The sequence below is a fragment of the Aotus nancymaae genome, unplaced genomic scaffold (assembly GCF_030222135.1).
Source record: "Aotus nancymaae isolate 86718 unplaced genomic scaffold, 86718_ANA_hifiasm-v0.15.2.pri h1tg000006l, whole genome shotgun sequence".
NCBI lineage: Eukaryota > Metazoa > Chordata > Mammalia > Primates > Aotidae > Aotus > Aotus nancymaae.
Window position 1 is genome coordinate 96,804,409 of NW_026988417.1, and position 19,480 is coordinate 96,823,888.

The window sequence follows — 19,480 nt, forward strand, 5'->3', positions numbered from 1 at the left end:
CTTTGTTTAAAAAAACAAAAAAAAACTAGTATTAATACCAAGACTGGGTAGAAAACAAAATCCAGCTGCATATTGTTCCAAGAAATGCCTAAGACTTAAAGATGGAGAAAAAAAGTAAAAGCATGGAAATAGATACATACGTATCAAAATGATGGTTGCCAAAAATCACACAAAATGAACTGTAGGGCAAAAAGTAGATACTGACAAAAGGTCCCCCAGGAAGATAGAACAATTCTCAACCTATACTCGCCAAATGATACAGCATATGTGAGCAAAAATGGACAAGACTATAATGATAAGCAAATCTACCATAAATCAAGGTTTTTTAAAAAACATATTCTCAGTAATTTATAGATCAAATAACCACAAAGGTCCAATAAGGATACAGAAAACATGAATGACAAAAAGCAATTAAGAAGTTTGATCTAATAGGTATACATGAAGGAGCTCTTTATAAAATCAATTCCATGCTAACTATAAAGTGAATTTTATCAAAATTATCGGTTCATACAGAACACATTCTCTGAGCATAAAGCAAAATTTAGAAATAAAAAGCTAATAGAAATACAATATTTGGAAATTAAAAACATTTTGAAATAACCAATGGCTCAAGGAAAAATAGTGGAAATTAGAAAATGCTTAGACATGAATGGACTGGAAGTGTACATATTAAAATACATGAAATGCAGTTAAAGTGACCTTTAGAGGACAATCTTAAAAGTTTGTGTTATGGGCCGGGTGTGGTGGCTCACGCCTGTAATCCCAGCACTTTGGGAGGCCAAAGTGGGTGGATCACGAGGTCGAGAGATCGAGACCATCCTGGCGAACGTGGTGAAACCGCGTCTCTACTAAAAAATACAAAAATTAGCTGGGTGTGACGGTGTGCGCCTGTAATCTCAGCTACTCAGGAGGCTAAGGCAGGAGAATCGCTTGAACCCGGGAGGCAGAGACTGCAGTGAGCCGAGGTCGTGCCACTGCACTCCAGCCTGGTGACAGAGCGAGACTCCGTCTCAAAAAAAAAAAAGCTTGTGTTATGAAAGAAGAATGGCTAAAGATACATGGATTAAGTAACTAAAGTGGAAAATAAGCAACTGAATAAACCCTAATAAAAGGCAGGTGACCATGCGTGGTGGCTCACACCTGTAATCCCGAACTTTGGGAGGCTGAGTCGGGTGGATCACAAGGTCAGGCATTTGAGACCAGCCTGACCAACATAGTGAAACCCCATCTCTACTAAAAATACAAAAAATGAGCCAGTCCCAATGGTGGCGGGCACCTGTGATCCCAGCTACTTGGGAAACAGAGGCAGGAGAATTGCTTGAACTCAGGAGGCAGAGGTTGCAGTGAGCCAAGATCACGCCACTGCACTCCAGCCCAGGCAGCAGTACAGAACTCCATCTCAAAAAAATAAATAAAATAAAAGGCAGGAAGTCATAAATAGCAAAAAGTAAAAAGAATCAACAAGGCCTGCATTTGAAGAAAATGAAATTAGAGTAAAATTGCCATTTTACCATAAGGCAAAGACACAAATGTTATTAGAAATTAAATGCAGCATATATATATATTTTTTAAAAATATTGTGAACAATTTTTGCCAGTAACTTTGAATTTTGTAAAATAAAGTACTAGATAAAAATAAACTAAGCAAAATTAAGCAACAGAAAACCTAAACAATCCTACAATCACTAAAATTCTTAAAAATTTGATTAGTTTAAAATTTTCCCACATTTCACAGAAAAGGAAATGATGGCTAACATTCCCTGAGGTAGTCAGGGTGGGGAAGGTGGTAAGGGACATGTACCCAGGAGCAAAAAAAAAGGCAGGCGACTTAAGTCTAATCTTTCCTTAAACATTCTAGAACAGATTTCCCAACCGATGAGCTAATGCTGTGGCTCCCAAACTGTACAGTGAAGTGCCCCGGGCACTGGAGGATATTGAAACATTTCTAAAAAGCACAGTGAAACTTGACATTTGTTGAGCGATCAGAAAACGCCTTGCTTACAGTTCACATGTTCAACGTGACACTGTACTTCATTTCTTTCATTTATGTTCCATCTTTGTAGAGCTGCACTTTGGGGGTGTGTTTGTAATAAAAAGCGCCATTAACATCAATGGAGAACAAGATATTAGTTGGGAATGGTGGCGTCTAATCTGATTCCAAGGTTTAAGAGGGCATACATAGGGCTGACGAGGTGGCTCACACCTGTAATCCCAGCATTTTGGGAGGCTGAGGCAGGAGGATAGCTTGAGGGCAGAAGACCAAACTGAGCAACACAGGGAGACCCCATCTACAAAAAATAAAAAAATCAGCCAGAGATCATGGCACACCTGTAGTCCAAACTACTCGGGAGGCCGAAGGAGGAGGATCACTCAAGCCCAGGAGATGGAGGCTGCAGTGAGCCGTTGCACTCTGCACTCAGGCTTGGGCTGTGCCACTGTACTCAAGCCTGGGTGACAGGGTAAGATCCTGTCTCAAAACAATGAAAAAAAAAAAAATAGAGTGTATACATCCCATTAATAAGTAACAGTATTTAAGAATGAAATAAAAGTTTTTTGTCTTTTTTTTAAGTTTATGGATACTATTATTCAAACTGCTACTAAATTGTTAGGACATAAATACTTATCAAGTTGTTTGAAAGTAACTAATTCATTAACAAAACTCAGGTAGTTATTTTGGCCTCAGAGAAAATGTGAAAAAACGAAGACACCAGGGGAACCATGAACCAAGAAAATCTGGTAACTTCTGGACCAAACGCTAGGAGGTCAGTCCTTACCTACAGATTGCTCTTTGTAGGATGTTTCTGACTTTAGAATTGCATTTGGTAAATAAGCCTGGAATCTATGGATTATGAGGCATGCTCTCCAGAAATGTCACCCAGCTATGCAACGTGAGTGTAAAATGAGGTAATTCATAACCTTGGGGCTTCCTGCTGTGTGCAGGGATTGCTCACTTCTGCCTCAGGTTTCTGCCTGAGTCAGAGAGGGCAGGCAGGAAGCGCTAGGGAAGCCAGGCCAGATGCCCCAGGCCTCGCTCTGCCCCATTTGTGCCTTTTCAGTCCTTGTGTCCTTACATTATTAGTAAAGCTTGATACTGGGCAAGATTTCTGATTTGTGTGAATGTAATTCAATTACCCAATCCTTAACTTCATTAGTAATCAGGGAGATTCCCATGAAAACCACCATATTGTTTTATACCTGCCGGATGAGCAAAATCAATTTTTTAATCCTAACCATACTAAAGTGTTGGTGAGAATATGGAGCAGTAGAAAATCTCAAAACACTGCTGGCAGCACTATAAACTGACACATCCATTTGGGAAAACAATTTATGATCTAATGAAATTAAATATGTGCATATTGCATGACACAGCAAGTCCACTTAGAGAAACTCTTGCAACATGTGTACTAGGTCATATGTACAAGAAGGTTCCCAGCTTCATGGTTCATAACAGCAACCCAAATGTCCACTGTGGGAAAATAGATAAACTGACACGTTTATGTTTATATACATGCATGCTATACAATAATGACACGAAGCAAAAGCTACATGCTGCAACACGGGTAAAGATCATAGATATGCTACCGCAAGGCAAGTGAAAAGACCTTTTTTTACAAAACAAGCAAAGGAAAACAGTATATTGTTTAGAGATATGAACGTATATGGGAAAAATCATAAAAGCAAGAAAAAGATGAACACAAAATCCGGAATAATGGCTACAATCTCTGAGGGCCAGGGAGAGACGGAAATTGAGGCTGGGCCCACAGGTGCTTCTGAGGTTTCATCAGGTTCTGGTTCTGAAGATGGGTGGCAGATACAACAGGTATTTTAATCTTTAAAATGTGCAAATAAAAGTGTGTTCAGCTGGGTGTGGCTCACACCTGTAATCCTAGCACTTTGGGAGCCTGCAGCAAGTGGATCACTGGAGGTCAGGAGTTCCAGACCAGCCTGGCCAACATGGTGAAACCCCATCCCTACTAAAAATACAAACATTAGCTAGGGTAGGAGCACGCATTTGTAATCCCACTACTTGAGAGGCTGAGGAAGGAGAAGTACTTGAACCAAGGAAGTGGAGGTTACAGTGAGCTGAGATCGCGCCACTGCACTCCAGCCTGGGCTAAAGCGAGACTCTGTCTCAGAACATTTTTTTAAAAAAGTGTGTTATCTCTACTTTTATATGTATGATATATTCCACAGTTATAAAACAGAATAGATTATGGATATATAATTCAAAGTGGTATGATCATCATATAATAATTTTGGGAATATGCATAGAAAAAAGAATAGAAGATACTCAAACTGTAACTGCAGTTATCCCCAGGCTATGGCACTATGGGTGACCTCTTCATGTTTTCTGTTATAGCTTTGTGTATTGAGCATATATTAAGCTTTTTTTAAACTGAATTAATCTAAGTATATCAAGTATGCACTGGACCATGCTACCCAATGTGTTTTCAGCTTCCCAATCGTTCTCCCACGTCGTACACATAGGCCGCATATGCTTGATGATACAGGAGTTGCTTTGACATGAAACAGAAAACAGCTCCTATCTAAGACCTCACTAAAGAAAAAAAAAAAACAGCAAAATTTCTCACATCATAACTGGTAACTACTGGATTGCTATTTATCTCTATTCTCACCACATCCTTTTATTATTTAAAATTCTATTTCTGGTTTTACTTCATCCTTTGCTTTCCCCCCTCTTGCTATAGGCATTTTAAAGAAAATCTCAACAGGGCCTGGCATATACAGCAGGCATTCAATAAATACCAGTACCCTCAATGCCATGCTGTGTCTTGAACAACTTAACACAGTCCTAGCTCCAGCTCTTGCTACTAACTGAGAAGATCCATTCTTGCCCAAACCTGCCCACTTCAACGTAGAATCCCTAAGGTGGCAAGGGCCAGTGGGAACAGGAAGGAGAGGCATGCTTCCCACCCTCACTGCTCCCCCCATGGCCTTCTCCCAGTCCTATCAACCCCACCCCTGTCCTCTTCAGATACACTAAGGGGTTATCTCAGCAAATAAAGTACACATAGAGCTGACGTTCCAGAAGCAATGCAATAATTACAGCATTTAAATCAAATATTATAAAATGCTAACCATATACAACAGACAAAAATTCAATACAACAGCTGGGCGCAGCGGCTCATGTCTGTAATCCCAGCACGTTAGGAGACTGAGGCAGGCAGATCACAAGGTCAGGAGTTCGAGACCAGCCCTGCCCCACGTGATGAAACCATGTCTCTACTAAAAATACAAAAATTAGCCGGGTATGGTGGCATGCGCCTGTAATCCCAGCTACTTAGGAGGCTGAGGCAGAAGAACTGCTTGAACTTCAGAGACAGTGGTTGCAGTGAGCCACGATCACGCCAGTGTACTCCAGCCTGGGCAACAGAGCAAGACTTTGTCTCAAAAAAAAAAAAAAAAGGAAATTTACTACAACTAAATTTATTTTTAAAACAAAGTAATTTTCATATTCTCAAGTTTATTTAAAAGTTATAAGCCAGGTGCAGTGGCTCAGGCCTGTAATCCCAGCACTTGCAGAGGCTGAGGCGAGCTGATCACAAGGTTAGGAGATTGAGACCATCCTGTCTAACACTGTGAAATCCAGTCTCTACTAAAAATACAAAAAACTAGCTGGGCATGGTAGTGCGTGCCTGTGTCCCAGCTACTCGGGAAGCTGAGGCAGGAGAATGGCTTGAACCTGGGAGGCGGAGGTTTCGGTGAGCCGAGATCGCACCACTGCCCTCCAGCCTGAGTGACAGAGTGAGACTTCGTCTCAAGAAAAAAAAAGTTATAAACATTTAAAATATAATATTGGTTAAATAAAAACAAATCATTAATGATATTACTTACATGATATTATTACTCTTATGGGGTCTTCCGATGTTTTCACACCAACGATATTTACAAATATCATAAACCAATAATTCTTCTGGGAAAAAGTAATTCCAACGCCGAATTCCTAAAATGCAAATAATGTTTCTAAAGGTACCATCACTCTATCATATAACAGTTAATAAAGAATGAGATTAACTTTACCTCCTTTAATGCCATCTTTATTCACCAAAGAAAGAACAAAATGATCAACTTCAGGATAGGGTGAACACTGAAAACCTTCAGTGCTTTGTACTGCAACAGAGAGAATTTTTTATAAATTACAACAGCTGAAAGTTGAGAAGTTAAATTTTGATTAAATGTTGTTGAGTACAATTACGGGTTTTGCAAGCTCTCAACTTTCCCCCACTTTTAGCAATTTCAGTCAATTCATGTTTGTTACACTACAAGGAGGCAGGTAAAATTCAAACTTTTCAATTGGTCAAATGTTAACTAATTTTTTTTTTTTTTTTTTTTTTGAGATGGAGTTTCACTCTTGTTGCACAGGCTAGAGAGCAGTGACATGATCTCGGCTCACTGCAATCTCCACCTCCTGGGTTCAAGCAATTCTCCTGCCTCAGCCTCCTGAGTAGCTGGGACCACAGGTGTGTGCCACCACACCCAGCTAATTTTTGCATTTTTAGTAGAGACAGGGTTTCTCCATGTTGGCCAGGATGGCCTCGATCTCTTGACCTCGTGATCCGTCTGCCTCAGCCTCCCAAAGTGCTGGGATTACAGGCATGAGGCACCATGCCCAGCCAATGTTAACTAATTTCATAAAAAGCATTTGAAATAATTTCAACTGCTGTCTTCATTCTGGCAAAGAGAATGACAGCCCCTCACGTCCACAGCAGGCCTAGCTCCATCAGCCAGGCCTTGGTGCGCCCTGTGCTAGCCCGGCACACCTACCTCGGCCTGGGCCTTCTCCTGTGAACAAAGGCAATCTCCCAGAACTTCAACAACAGATAAGATCCTGTGGTCATGAGGACTCAAGGCAAAAGATGACCACTCTGTAATCATGTCTGAACACAGACAAAACAGGAACATCTTCCAAACCACAAAAATGACCAAACACCCACAATACTGGATAATATGAGTGACTGCTGCTTTTTTTTTCTTTTTAAACCAATTACAGTGTTAATTTCTAGTCTGATTTCCTTTCAGTTAAGCTTTACTAAGAAAACCAATTGGGCCGGGCGCGGTGGCTCATGCCTGTAATCCCAGCACTTTGGGAGGCCGAGGCGGGTGGATCACGAGGTCAAGAGATCGAGACCATCCTGGTCAACACGGTGAAACCCCCGTCTCTACTAAAAATACAAAAAATTAGCTGGGCACGGTGGCGCGTGCCTGTAATCCCAGCTACTCAGGAGGCTGAGGCAGGAGAATTGCCTGAACCCAGGAGGTGGAGGTTGCGGTGAGCCGAGATCGCGCCATTGCGCTCCAGCCTGGGTAACAAGAGCGAAACTCCGTCTCAAAAAAAAAAACCCAATCCTAGAATCGTCCCTGACAACACCCAACTCAGAACAAACCCCAGGCTTCCTGGTATACTCCCCCAAACCACCCATTCCAAGCCCAAATCCAACCTTACCAGTCCTTTCCAACCTCCTCCCGAGATGCCCCACTCCACTGAGGTTCCCCGTGGTGTGTGCTTGCCATTGCTGCTCTGGTAATACACTCAGCTGACTTGCTACAGGTGTGTGCCCTGAGGTCTTTAGCTTGAAAGTACTAACAATCCAATTATATTTTCTATCTAAAAACCTACTGTAGTAATTTAGAATGACCTATTTTAAGTATCATTTAACTTTTAAGGACAAAAATCTAGTTTTCTTTAAATGAAGTCTATGTTTCACTTACTAAAATAATATATATAATTGGATAAATATTGGAAAATACATTAATGTGGAAATGTGAGGAAGAGACTCTAAATCAATGTCTATAAAGATATAAAACAGGAGAAAATAAACATAAGAAAATGTTATCCATATTTTAAAGTTAGCTTTTAATCATACCATACACATAATTTTTGAGACTGTTTTTTCTTTTAACATTACAAATGGGTGTTTTCCACATTAAAAAGGCTTTATCAATTTAAATTTAACAGGTAGAGGATTTCATAGTATACAACCTATCCAATTTTGTTGTACATTTAGATTGCTTCAGGTTTTCACTATTTTAAATAGCAATATACTAAAATGTGTATAAAAATTTTACTGGAGGGTTTATGTAAGAAATCTTAGGAAAAAACACTACACGTTTTTCAGTAGAGAAACGGGTAAGTTATGATAGAGCTGTACCGTGAAAAACCATTCAACCATTCAAAGACTCAGGAAGATCTCCACTACATTGGAAATATAGGAAAAGCTCTTCTAGGTTAAAAAGAAAATGACTGCAGTGGTTATCTGCCTTTGATTGTGGACAGAAGGGTGTAAAAATACTTTTAGTTTTCACTTTCTTATATGTTTATTTTATACAAATAACCTACATTATTTTTTTGAAAAACACCATAAAATGAAAATTAGTGAATAATACTTTAATAAACATCTTTTTCATACTCTTCTCATTTGAGATAGAAAGCTAGAAGTAGATTGATTGATTATTGATGACTGATTGGTTGAGACAGGGTCTGATTCTGCTGCCCAGGCCGGAGTGCAATGGTACCATCAAGACTCACCATAGCTTTGACCTCCTGGGCTCAAGAGATCCTCCTGCCTCAGTCTCCTAAGTGGTTGGGACTACAGGCATGCACCACAACTGCTGGCTAATTTTTGTACTTTTTGTAGAGACAGGGTCTTCCTAATTTGATCAGGATTGTCTCTAACCCTTAGGGTCAAGCAATCCTCCCACCTCAGCCTCCCAAAGTGCTGGAATTACAGGTGTGAGCCAATATGCCTGGCTAGCCATAGTTTTTGAAAGATCAGTGGTTATGAATATTTAAGATTTAAGATGTTAAAGGCAAAACAGATTCTGTATCTTACATTTTGATAGGAAATTATTTTTTAAAAATTACCTGAAGTAGGTGCCAGAGGCTTGCGCCTGTAATTCCAGAATTCTGGGAGGCTGTGGCAGACAGACCACCTGAGCCCAGGAGCTGGAGACCAGTCTGGGCAACATGGTGAAATCTCATCTCAACTAAAAATACAAAAATCTGGGCGTGGTGGTGCATGCCTGTAGTCCCAGCTACTCTGGAGGCTGAGGCAGGAGGATGGCTTGAGTCTGGGAGGAGGAGGCTGCAGTAAGCAAGACCACACCACTGTACTCCAGCCTGGGTGACAAAGAGAGACCCTGTCTCAAAAAGAAAAACAAACATCAAAAAATTTACCTGAAGTGCTGATACTGTTAAAATATCCAACTCCTTTTTGTTTATTCTGAGATGGGTCACATGTAAGAATTCTTAAAGTATCTGAGAACCTGAAGAAGAAACAGGTAAAAGAAAAAAAGTACCATTACACTAGAACTAACAAGGCCTGGCTACAGAAAGAACACTGAATTCCAAATAGTTCACACTGAAATACTTTGTTCGGCAGATAATTGTTCCAGGACATTTATACCACATTTGCCCACAAATCCACGAACCCTACACATACAAAAACAATATGATTTGTCAATTAAAGAAAGTATTTTTTCTAAAGAATAGGTTGGTGATTATTTACATTATCCTTAATTACAGAATGGCTCAGGGGACTCTAGGATTGCTGAAGCTGTGGGTCCATGGTTTCACATCTGCGGATTCAACCAACCACAGATCAAAAGCATGGTTTTTTGAGACAGAGTTTCTCTCTTGTTGCCCAGGCTAGAATGCGATGGCGCATTCTTGGGTCACTACAAACTCCGCCTCCTGGGTTCAAGTGATTTTCCTGCCTCAGCCTCTCAAGTAGCTGGAATTGCACGCACCTGCCACCATGCCTGGCTAATTTTGTATTTTTAGTAGAGACGGGGTTTCTCCATGTTGGTCAGGCTGGTCTCAAACTCCCAACCACAGGTGATCCACCTGCCTCAGCCTCCCAAAGCGCTGAGATTACAGGCAGGAGCCCCTGTGCCCATCCAAAAGCATATTTTTTAAAAAACAATAAAAATAGGCCAGGAGTGTTGGCTCACACCCACAATCCCAGCACTTTAGGAGGCTGAGACAGGCAGATCACTTGAGGTCAGGAGTTTTGAGATCAGCCTGGCCAACATGGGGAAACCCTATCTCTACTAAAAATATAAAAATTAGCCAGGCATGGTGGTGGGCACCTATAATCCCAGCTACACAGGAAGCTGAGGCAGGAGAACTGCTTGAACCCGGGAGGTGGAGGTTGGAGTGAGCTGAGATCGCACCACTGCACTCCAGCCTGGGTGGACAGAGCGAGACTCCACCTCAAAAAAATAAGTAAATAAATAAAAATAAACAATACAACAATGAAAATAATACAAATTGAAAACAATATGGTATAAGAACTATTTATATAGCATGTGCACTGTTTTAGGTACAGGTAATATGGAAGGATTTGAAGTATTGTATATGGAGGATGTGTGTGGGTTATGTGAAAATAGTACACCCTTTTATATCTATGGATTTTTGTATCCACAGGGGTCTTGGAATAAAACACCCACAGACACCAGGGGACGACTACATAACTCTATTCACCAAACATAAAGAGCCTTTGAAATTTTTGTTACAATTTTAGAAGTGTCACAGTAAGAAATGAAGAGGAGGGGTGAGAGCAAAGGAAAAAACAGATTAAAATTAGTAGAAAGAAGAGGTACATTCATAACCATAAAGGATTTAGCTTTTATTTCAGGAAGTAAAATACCTGGCATTTACTTGGAATACACAAAAGACAAGATAACTGTATTCAGTAGAGAACCCTCCACCTCTGTGAGAGTACTATATAAACTGCTAAAGAAACAGGACTGGGTAACTGGGACATTGCCTGCACTTCAGGCTGTAGTTGCTTTTCATACGAGCTACAGCTAACAGTGTCGCTTTCTGCACTTTTCCATACATGGTAGAAACTGACCTTATTCTGGTGCCAACAGAGGGTGGCAGGAATTATACAATTTTCACACTCCTACTACAGCACTTCCAGAATCTCAGATACTACTACTGTTACCAACATTTACTGAGTAGATGCCACGTGCTGAGCACAGCTGTAAATGTTTTCTGTGCAGTTTTAACTTTTCAAATCCTCTGGACAACTCCATAAGATAGGTGTATCAATTCCATTTAAAAGTAGGACACTCAAAAAAAAAAAAAAAGTAGGAAACTCAGACCTTACTTCTAAGACATGTTATCAAAAGAATTCAAAGAGTACAAATATATATATATATATATTATATATGAAGAAAAACAATCCATCTTCTACCCTCCTGGGTAATGGCTGTATAACCTGATACAACTACCCCTACAGCAATGTATATTAAACAATTATTAAAATTAATTTCTAGAGAATTTTTCCTTAAAATTATATTTAGGTGGCCAGGCATGGTGGCTCATGCCTGTAATCCCAGCACTTTGGGAGGCCAAGGCAGGCGGATCACTTGAGGTCAGGAGTTTAAGACCAGCCTGGCCAACATGGTGAAACCTCATCTCTACTAAAAATATAAAAATTATCTGGGTGTGGGGGCATGCACCTGTAGTCCCAGCTACTCGGGAGGCTGAGGCAGAGAATTGCTTGAACCTGGGAGGCGGAGTTTGCAGTGAGCCGAGTTCATGCCATGTCACTGGGCAGCAGAGCAAGACTGTCTCAAAAAAAATTTTATTTAAGAAACGCAAAAGGAAAAGATTTATGGCAAGTTGATGGTAATTTAGTCTGAACCTTAACCACATTTTGGGCTGAAAAATTGCCAGCCTAGAAAAACGGGGAATGAAGGCAAATACAGTAAGTTCTCACTTAATGCCATGGACAGATTCTTGGAAACTGCGACTTTAAGAGAAATGACACATAGCACGCCTCTGAATAATGTTTTCTGTTATAATGGCAGTCCCCAACCTTTCTGGCACCAGGGAATGGTTTCCTGGAAGATAATTTTTCCATGGTGTGGAGACCCAGGAGGGAGGTGGGACGGTTTCAGGATGAAACCGTTCCACCTGAGATGATCAGGCATTGGATTCTCATAAGGAGTGTGCAACCTAGATCCCTCCCATGAGCAGTTCACAACAGGATTTGCACTCCAGAAAGAACTTAATGCCACTGTGGCTCTGACAGGGGGTGGAGCTCAGGTGGGAAGGTGGTAATCTCGCCCGCCTCCTGCTCCCTCCTGCTGTGGGGCCTGGTTCCTAACCACAGACCCCTGGTCCGTGACCCAGGTACCACTGCCTTACAACACTGATGAGAAAAAACAACTGGGTTCGTTATACATCACTTCCTTTAAAGTTCAGTTTCCAATAACTTATCAACATGAAATGAGAATTTACTGTATTTCTGCTGAAAGGTGACTTTCACAGATTTTATTTTTATTTATTTATCTTAGTTTTTAGCAATGGGGTATCTCCCTGTCACCCAGGCTGGAGTGCAGTGGTGCGATCATAACTCACTGCAGCCTTGAACTCCTGGGCTCAAGTGATCCTCCTACCTTAGCCTCCTGAGTAGCTGGGACTAAAGGCACATGCCACTGTGCCCAGCCAACTTCAATTCTTTTAGAAAATGATCAAAACATGGGCACCTAAAGGTTCAATAGTAGAACTCATAATAAATTCCAGAGTGTCAATATAATGAAAATTTATATAGGCATTAGAAGTTTTATTTATAATTAATTGTTGGCAAATTCTTAACAAATATTCATAACACCAAGAAGAAAAAATAAATGACAATCATCTAAATAACAATCTCAAGAATATTTTTTGAATAAAGGAGCTATGTAAATTATATATATGTACATAAAATTTGCACATAATTTCATGCATACATGAAAAGAAAATGAGACATTTTAATAGTAATTATATTTCCAAATGCAATACTAGTAGTATTGTTTTCTTCTTTATAGGAGTGATAATCATTTTAGAAAAATTGGAAAACATACTAAATATAATCCTGAAAAGACATAAAGGGAAAATTAAGTGGTTCAAAAATGTGTTTTACTATTATCTTTCAGTTAATGGAGAAAAGAGAAGAGTTAACTTAGAACTGTAAGAACTCACTTTTTCTTAAGGTAGAATGAATTTAGATGACTGACATATTAGTAATATACAATGCCATTCACTGTTTAATATTCATGAATACAAAATGGTTTGATGCCGTGACTACATACCTGACGTTGCTGACCAAAGAAGAAAGAAAATACTGATATTCTTCAGAAATGTTTTCTGACTGTATGGGAAAAAATTTGTTTTCCTCAGCAACCTCCAAAGCCACACACTTTCCTATTTTTGATGATTTATACAGTCGAAAGTTTCTATTTCTTGTATAAACTCCTACATCGAAAATTAATAAAATAATATGAAAGTATGATTTCTGTGATTAGTTTTATAGTCAGCAAGTATTAAAATTTTATATAGCATTAATAAAATAAATAATTATTTTCTATATATAGCTACAAACAAAATAAACAAAATGAAACCACAATATAAATTAAAATAAATTGCAGTCAGCATGGAAGAATGCCACATCCTGAAATAACAAATTAGATTATTTTGCAGCAATTCTGCAATTGAAAACAAATAGAAAAGACGGACAAAGGTATTACAAACAAACAGAAAGGCTGACACTACCAGAAAGCTTCCAAGACGGTGAGTGAAAATCCCAGAGAAAAAGGAAGGCTCAAAAACAAACAAATCTGTAGAATAAATCTAACAAAATATGAATAAGATTTCTATTCAGTAAACTGTAAAACATTACTGACAGAAATTACAGAATACTTAAGTAAATAGACAGGTTTATCATGTGCATACATTGGAAGACTCAATATTATAAAAAATGTCAATTCTCCCCAAGTTGATCTATAGATTCCAGGTAATCCAAATAAAAATTCTAGGCAGGCATGCTGGCTCATTCCTGTAATCCCATCACTTGGGGAGGCTGAGGCAGGCAGATCACCTGAGGTCAGGATTCGAGAGCAGCCTGTCAAACATGGAGATACTTCCTCTCTACTAAAAATCCAAAATTGGCCGGGTGTGGTGGCTCATGACTGTAATTCAAGCTCCTCGGGAGACTGAGGCAGGAAGACCACCTGAGGTCAGGAGGTCGAGACCAGCTTGATCAACATGGATAAACCTCATCTCTACTAAAAGAACAAAATTAGCCGGGTGTGGTGGCACATGCGTGTAATCTCAGCTACTCGGTAGACTGATGAAGGAGAATCACTTGAACCTAGAAGGCAGAGGTTGTGGTGGGCCGAGATCGCGCCACTGTATCCAGCCTGGGCAATAACAGCAAAACTCTGTGTCAAAAAAAAAAAGAAAAAAAATTCTAATAGGATTTGTTTGCATAAACTGGTAAACTGACTCTACAATTTAAATGCAAGTGAAAAAGGTCAAGAAAAACCAAGAAATTTCAAAAAGCAAACTTGGAGGAACTATTTTTCCCAGATGTGAAGACTGAAGATTCCAACAAAACTCTCGGAGACAGTGCGATGCCTATCTAATACATAAAACTCTCAGAGACAGTGCAATGCCTATCTAATATATAAAACTCTGAGACAGTGCAATGCCTATCTAATATATAAAATCTGTGACACAGTGTGGGGTCTATCTAATATATAGAACTCTATGAGACAGTGTGGGGTCTATCTAATATATAAAACTCTGAGACAGTGCGATGCCTATCTAATATATAAAACTCTGAGACAGTGCGATGCCTATCTAATATATAAAACTCTGAGACAGTGCGATGCCTATCTAATATATAAAACTCTCAGAGACAGTGCGATGCCTATCTAATATGTAAAACTCAGAGACAGTGCGATGCCTATCTAATATATAAAACTCTGAGACAGTGTGATGCCTATCTAATATATAAAACTCTGAGACAGTGCGATGCCTATCTAATATATAAAACTCTCAGAGACAGTGCGATGCCTATCTAATATATAAAACTCTCAGAGACAGTGCGATGCCTATCTAATATATAAAACTCTCAGAGACAGTGCGATGCCTATCTAATATATAAAACTCTCAGAGACAGTGAGATGCCTATCTAATATATAAAACTCTCAGAGACAGTGCGATGCCTATCTAATATATAAAACTCTCAGAGACAGTGCGATGCCTATCTAATATATAAAACTCTCAGAGACAGTGCAATGCCTATCTAATATATAAAACTCTGAGACAGTGCAATGCCTATCTAATATATAAAATCTGTGACACAGTGTGGGGTCTATCTAATATATAGAACTCTATGAGACAGTGTGGGGTCTATCTAATATATAAAACTCTGAGACAGTGCGATGCCTATCTAATATATAAAACTCTGAGACAGTGCGATGCCTATCTAATATATAAAACTCTGAGACAGTGCGATGCCTATCTAATATATAAAACTCTCAGAGACAGTGCGATGCCTATCTAATATGTAAAACTCAGAGACAGTGCGATGCCTATCTAATATATAAAACTCTGAGACAGTGTGATGCCTATCTAATATATAAAACTCTGAGACAGTGCGATGCCTATCTAATATATAAAACTCTCAGAGACAGTGCGATGCCTATCTAATATATAAAACTCTCAGAGACAGTGCGATGCCTATCTAATATATAAAACTCTCAGAGACAGTGCGATGCCTATCTAATATATAAAACTCTCAGAGACAGTGAGATGCCTATCTAATATATAAAACTCTCAGAGACAGTGCGATGCCTATCTAATATATAAAACTCTCAGAGACAGTGCGATGCCTATCTAATATATAAAACTCTGAGACAGTGCGATGCCTATCTAATATATAAAACTCTGAGACAGTGCGATGCCTATCTAATATATAAAACTCTCAGAGACAGTGGGATGCCTATCTAATATATAAAACTCTCAGAGACAGTGCGATGCCTATCTAATATATAAAACTCTGAGACAGTGCGATGCCTATCTAATATATAAAACTCTGAGACAGTGCGATGCCTATCTAATATATAAAACTCTCAGAGACAGTGCGATGCCTATCTAATATATAAAATTCTCAGAGACAGTGCGATGCCTATCTAATATATAAAACTCTGAGACAGTGCGATGCCTATCTAATATATAAAACTCTGAGACAGTGCGATGCCTATCGAATATATAAAACTCTCAGAGACAGTGCGATGCCTATCTAATATATAAAACTCTGAGACAGTGCGATGCCTATCTAATATATAAAACTCTCGGAGACAGTGCGATACCTATCTAATATATAAAACTCTGAGACAGTGCGATGCCTAACTAATATATAAAACTCTGAGACAGTGCGATGCCTATCTAATATATAAAACTCTCAGAGACAGTGCGATGCCTATCTAATATATAAAACTCTCAGAGACAGTGCGATGCCTATCTAATATATAAAACTCTGAGACAGTGCGATGCCTATCGAATATATAAAACTCTGAGACAGTGCGATGCCTATCTAATATATAAAACTCTCAGAGACAGTGCGATGCCTATCTAATATATAAAACTCTCAGAGACAGTGCGATGCCTATCTAATATATAAAACTCTCAGAGACAGTGCGATGCCTATCTAATATATAAAACTCTCAGAGACAGTGAGATGCCTATCTAATATATAAAACTCTCAGAGACAGTGCGATGCCTATCTAATATATAAAACTCTCAGAGACAGTGCGATGCCTATCTAATATATAAAACTCTGAGACAGTGCGATGCCTATCTAATATATAAAACTCTGAGACAGTGAGATGCCTATCTAATATATAAAACTCTCAGAGACAGTGCGATGCCTATCTAATATATAAAACTCTCAGAGACAGTGCGATGCCTATCTAATATATAAAACTCTCAGAGACAGTGCAATGCCTATCTAATATATAAAACTCTGAGACAGTGCAATGCCTATCTAATATATAAAATCTGTGACACAGTGTGGGGTCTATCTAATATATAGAACTCTATGAGACAGTGTGGGGTCTATCTAATATATAAAACTCTGAGACAGTGCGATGCCTATCTAATATATAAAACTCTGAGACAGTGCGATGCCTATCTAATATATAAAACTCTGAGACAGTGCGATGCCTATCTAATATATAAAACTCTCAGAGACAGTGCGATGCCTATCTAATATGTAAAACTCAGAGACAGTGCGATGCCTATCTAATATATAAAACTCTGAGACAGTGTGATGCCTATCTAATATATAAAACTCTGAGACAGTGCGATGCCTATCTAATATATAAAACTCTCAGAGACAGTGCGATGCCTATCTAATATATAAAACTCTCAGAGACAGTGCGATGCCTATCTAATATATAAAACTCTCAGAGACAGTGCGATGCCTATCTAATATATAAAACTCTCAGAGACAGTGAGATGCCTATCTAATATATAAAACTCTCAGAGACAGTGCGATGCCTATCTAATATATAAAACTCTCAGAGACAGTGCGATGCCTATCTAATATATAAAACTCTGAGACAGTGCGATGCCTATCTAATATATAAAACTCTGAGACAGTGCGATGCCTATCTAATATATAAAACTCTCAGAGACAGTGGGATGCCTATCTAATATATAAAACTCTCAGAGACAGTGCGATGCCTATCTAATATATAAAACTCTGAGACAGTGCGATGCCTATCTAATATATAAAACTCTGAGACAGTGCGATGCCTATCTAATATATAAAACTCTCAGAGACAGTGCGATGCCTATCTAATATATAAAATTCTCAGAGACAGTGCGATGCCTATCTAATATATAAAACTCTGAGACAGTGCGATGCCTATCTAATATATAAAACTCTGAGACAGTGCGATGCCTATCGAATATATAAAACTCTCAGAGACAGTGCGATGCCTATCTAATATATAAAACTCTGAGACAGTGCGATGCCTATCTAATATATAAAACTCTCGGAGACAGTGCGATACCTATCTAATATATAAAACTCTGAGACAGTGCGATGCCTAACTAATATATAAAACTCTGAGACAGTGCGATGCCTATCTAATATATAAAACTCTCAGAGACAGTGCGATGCCTATCTAATATATAAAACTCTCAGAGACAGTGCGATGCCTATCTAATATATAAAACTCTGAGACAGTGCGATGCCTATCGAATATATAAAACTCTGAGACAGTGCGATGCCTATCTAATATATAAAACTCTCAGAGACAGTGCGATGCCTATCTAATATATAAAACTCTCAGAGACAGTGCGATGCCTATCTAATATATAAAACTCTCAGAGACAGTGCGATGCCTATCTAATATATAAAACTCTCAGAGACAGTGAGATGCCTATCTAATATATAAAACTCTCAGAGACAGTGCGATGCCTATCTAATATATAAAACTCTCAGAGACAGTGCGATGCCTATCTAATATATAAAACTCTGAGACAGTGCGATGCCTATCTAATATATAAAACTCTGAGACAGTGCGATGCCTATCTAATATATAAAACTCTCAGAGACAGTGGGATGCCTATCTAATATATAAAACTCTCAGAGACAGTGCGATGCCTATCTAATATATAAAACTCTGAGACAGTGCGATGCCTATCTAATATATAAAACTCTGAGACAGTGCGATGCCTATCTAATATATAAAACTCTCAGAGACAGTGCGATGCCTATCTAATATATAAAACTCTCAGAGACAGTGCGATGCCTATCTAATATATAAAACTCTGAGACAGTGCGATGCCTATCTAATATATAAAACTCTGAGACAGTGCGATGCCTATCGAATATATAAAACTCTCAGAGACAGTGCGATGCCTATCTAATATATAAAACTCTGAGACAGTGCGATGCCTATCTAATATATAAAACTCTCGGAGACAGTGCGATACCTATCTAATATATAAAACTCTGAGATAGTGCGATGCCTAACTAATATATAAAACTCTGAGACAGTGCGATGCCTATCTAATATATAAAACTCTCAGAGACAGTGCGATGCCTATCTAATATATAAAACTCTCAGAGACAGTGCGATGCCTATCTAATATATAAAACTCTGAGACAGTGCGATGCCTATCGAATATATAAAACTCTGAGACAGTGTGATGCCTATCTAATATATAAAACTCTCAGAGACAGTGCGATGCCTATCTAATATATAAAACTCTCAGAGACAGTGCGATGCCTATCTAATATATAAAACTCTCAGAGACAGTGCGATGCCTATCTAATATGTAAAATTCTCAGAGACAGTGCGATGCCTATCTAATATATAAAGCTCTGAGACAGTGTGATGCATATGTAATATATAAAACTCTCAGAGACAGTGCGATGCCTATCTAATATATAAAACTCAGAGACAGTGCGATGCCTATCTAATATATAAAACTCTCAGAGACAGTGCGATGCCTATCTAATATATAAAACTCTGAGACAGTGCGATGCCTATCGAATATATAAAACTCTGAGACAGTGCGATGCCTATCTAATATATAAAACTCTGAGACACTGTGATGCCTATCTAATATATAAAACTCTCAGAGACAGTGCAATGCCTATCTA

At 38.9% G+C, this 19,480-nt stretch overlaps 1 protein-coding gene across 5 annotated transcripts in view; it reads right to left on the reverse strand.

The window, feature by feature from the left end:
- The window catches only part of PRIMPOL (primase and DNA directed polymerase), a 49,594-nt gene that overhangs the window by 3,337 nt on the left and 26,777 nt on the right, over window positions 1-19,480 (reverse strand). For 4 of the 5 annotated variants that reach the window (XM_064369832.1, XM_064369822.1, XM_064369826.1 and 1 more), the window contains 4 exons: window positions 13,107-13,269; window positions 9,196-9,284; window positions 6,042-6,131; window positions 5,856-5,964 (listed from right to left, as the gene is read on the reverse strand). In XM_064369832.1, the coding sequence (XP_064225902.1) occupies window positions 5,856-5,964; window positions 6,042-6,131; window positions 9,196-9,284; window positions 13,107-13,269 (451 nt within the window). Of the gene's footprint in view, window positions 1-6; window positions 2,467-5,855; window positions 5,965-6,041; window positions 6,132-9,195; window positions 9,285-13,106; window positions 13,270-19,480 lie in introns of those variants that run through there. The other variant, XM_064369831.1, reaches the window with a different exon arrangement.